General features: G+C 59.0%; 1 protein-coding gene across 2 annotated transcripts in view; it reads right to left on the bottom strand.

Moving 5' to 3' along the window:
• SLC2A1 (solute carrier family 2 member 1) overlaps positions 1-1,346 on the bottom strand; it is a 13,911-nt gene that overhangs the window by 11,459 nt on the left and 1,106 nt on the right. The window contains exon 1 of one of the 2 annotated variants that reach the window (XM_009283634.2): positions 1,147-1,239. The exons of the other annotated variant lie outside the window; for it this stretch is intronic. Within the exon in view, the coding sequence (XP_009281909.1) occupies positions 1,147-1,239 (93 nt within the window). Of the gene's footprint in view, positions 1-1,146; positions 1,240-1,346 lie in introns of those variants that run through there. 2 annotated transcript variants of the gene reach the window in all.

Here is a 1,346-nt window from a genome sequence, read left to right as displayed (position 1 = left end):
CGCCAGCCGAGCACAAACGTCACCAGCGCGGGTCGGTCCAGGGGAAGGCGAGCACGGGTCGGGATTTTTTAGCAGGGTGATGCTTTCGGCAGACGGATGCGCGCGCCGTGGCCGTGGGCGCAAGCACCAAGGGTGCTGGTCGGGGGTCGCAGCCTCCAGCCGCGTGAAATCCCACTCGGGCCACTCACCGTGATTAAATACAACTTAATGCAATACCTCCGATACAGGCAATTTGCGTCTTTATTGCTCTTTCCACGCTGATGGGGGTGTGGGAAGTTTTTGCACGGGGTCTTCTCTCCCGCGAGGAGTTTTTTTTGGCGCTCGAGGTGAGATTTTGCAGCCCGTTCGCTGGTAATGGGATTAATACTCTGGCGGCATGAATCCTGCCTTGGTGGTTTTCATTATTTGGGACGGTGCACCAGAGGCTGCGATGACGCTCGGGGACAGGCTCTGCTCTCGCGCAGCAGCAGCCGGACCCCGGTTTGTCCTTCGACACCTTACCCTGGCAGTTGAGCTTTACCCAGGGCACGCTTGCAAGCGCCACATGGGATTTCCGAGCTCACATTTCCAAGCCTTTGACACCTCAAAAAGCCACGTAATTTGAGGAAAGTCAAGTTTTTCAAGGCTCCCGCGTACCTACCAGTCGCTGGAGGGTCCTGGCACCATGCTAGGGGAGGGAGCAATCGCCTCCTGCTCTCCATCGCCCTTCGCAGGTAGCCCGTCTCCCAGTCGACCCTCTCTCCTCCCGGGGACGTCCTGCCCCCCCCGATGCTCCGGGATGCAAGCTCCCATCCGGAACGGTCATTCCGCAGCCCCCCGCCCCTTCGAGATGACTCAAACCCTAATTAGCTCCCAGACCTTCGCTAAAAGCCGAGGTTAAAAGTTACACCAGTCCCACCCGGAGAACATCCTGCACGCGTTCCTGGGATTTTTCCCGGCAAAAACGCTGAGCGAGGAGGAAACTAATTCTCCTGGGAAGGCGGGAGCTAAATAACTCCCTTGCAAATCCCATTACAGGCAGTAAGCTGCCTAGCGGGATGTACTATTTTAGCCGGGCTGGTGGTGGATGCAGGTTTGTTTTCGGGCCCGGGGGGTGGGGGGAGGGTTGGAATTTTGCTACGGCGAGGCTGCTCGGCACACGCTCACCTTTTGGGGGGCGTTGATGACACCGGTGTTGTAGCCGAATTGCAAGGAACCCAGCACCGCTCCTCCCACGGCAAGCATCAGGCGAGCCGTCATCTGCAGGAGGAGGGGGAAGAAAACGAAAGGGAGGGGTTAAACTTGGGGTCCCGGCTATGTCCCCCTCCCCCCCCCCCCATCGGAGAGGTCCCCAAGCGCTTCTCCCC

Source organism: Aptenodytes forsteri, unplaced genomic scaffold (genome assembly GCF_000699145.1).
Source record: "Aptenodytes forsteri isolate BGI_AS27 unplaced genomic scaffold, ASM69914v1 Scaffold519, whole genome shotgun sequence".
In the NCBI taxonomy this organism is placed as follows: domain Eukaryota; kingdom Metazoa; phylum Chordata; class Aves; order Sphenisciformes; family Spheniscidae; genus Aptenodytes; species Aptenodytes forsteri.
This window is presented reverse-complemented; position numbering and strand designations above follow the sequence as displayed.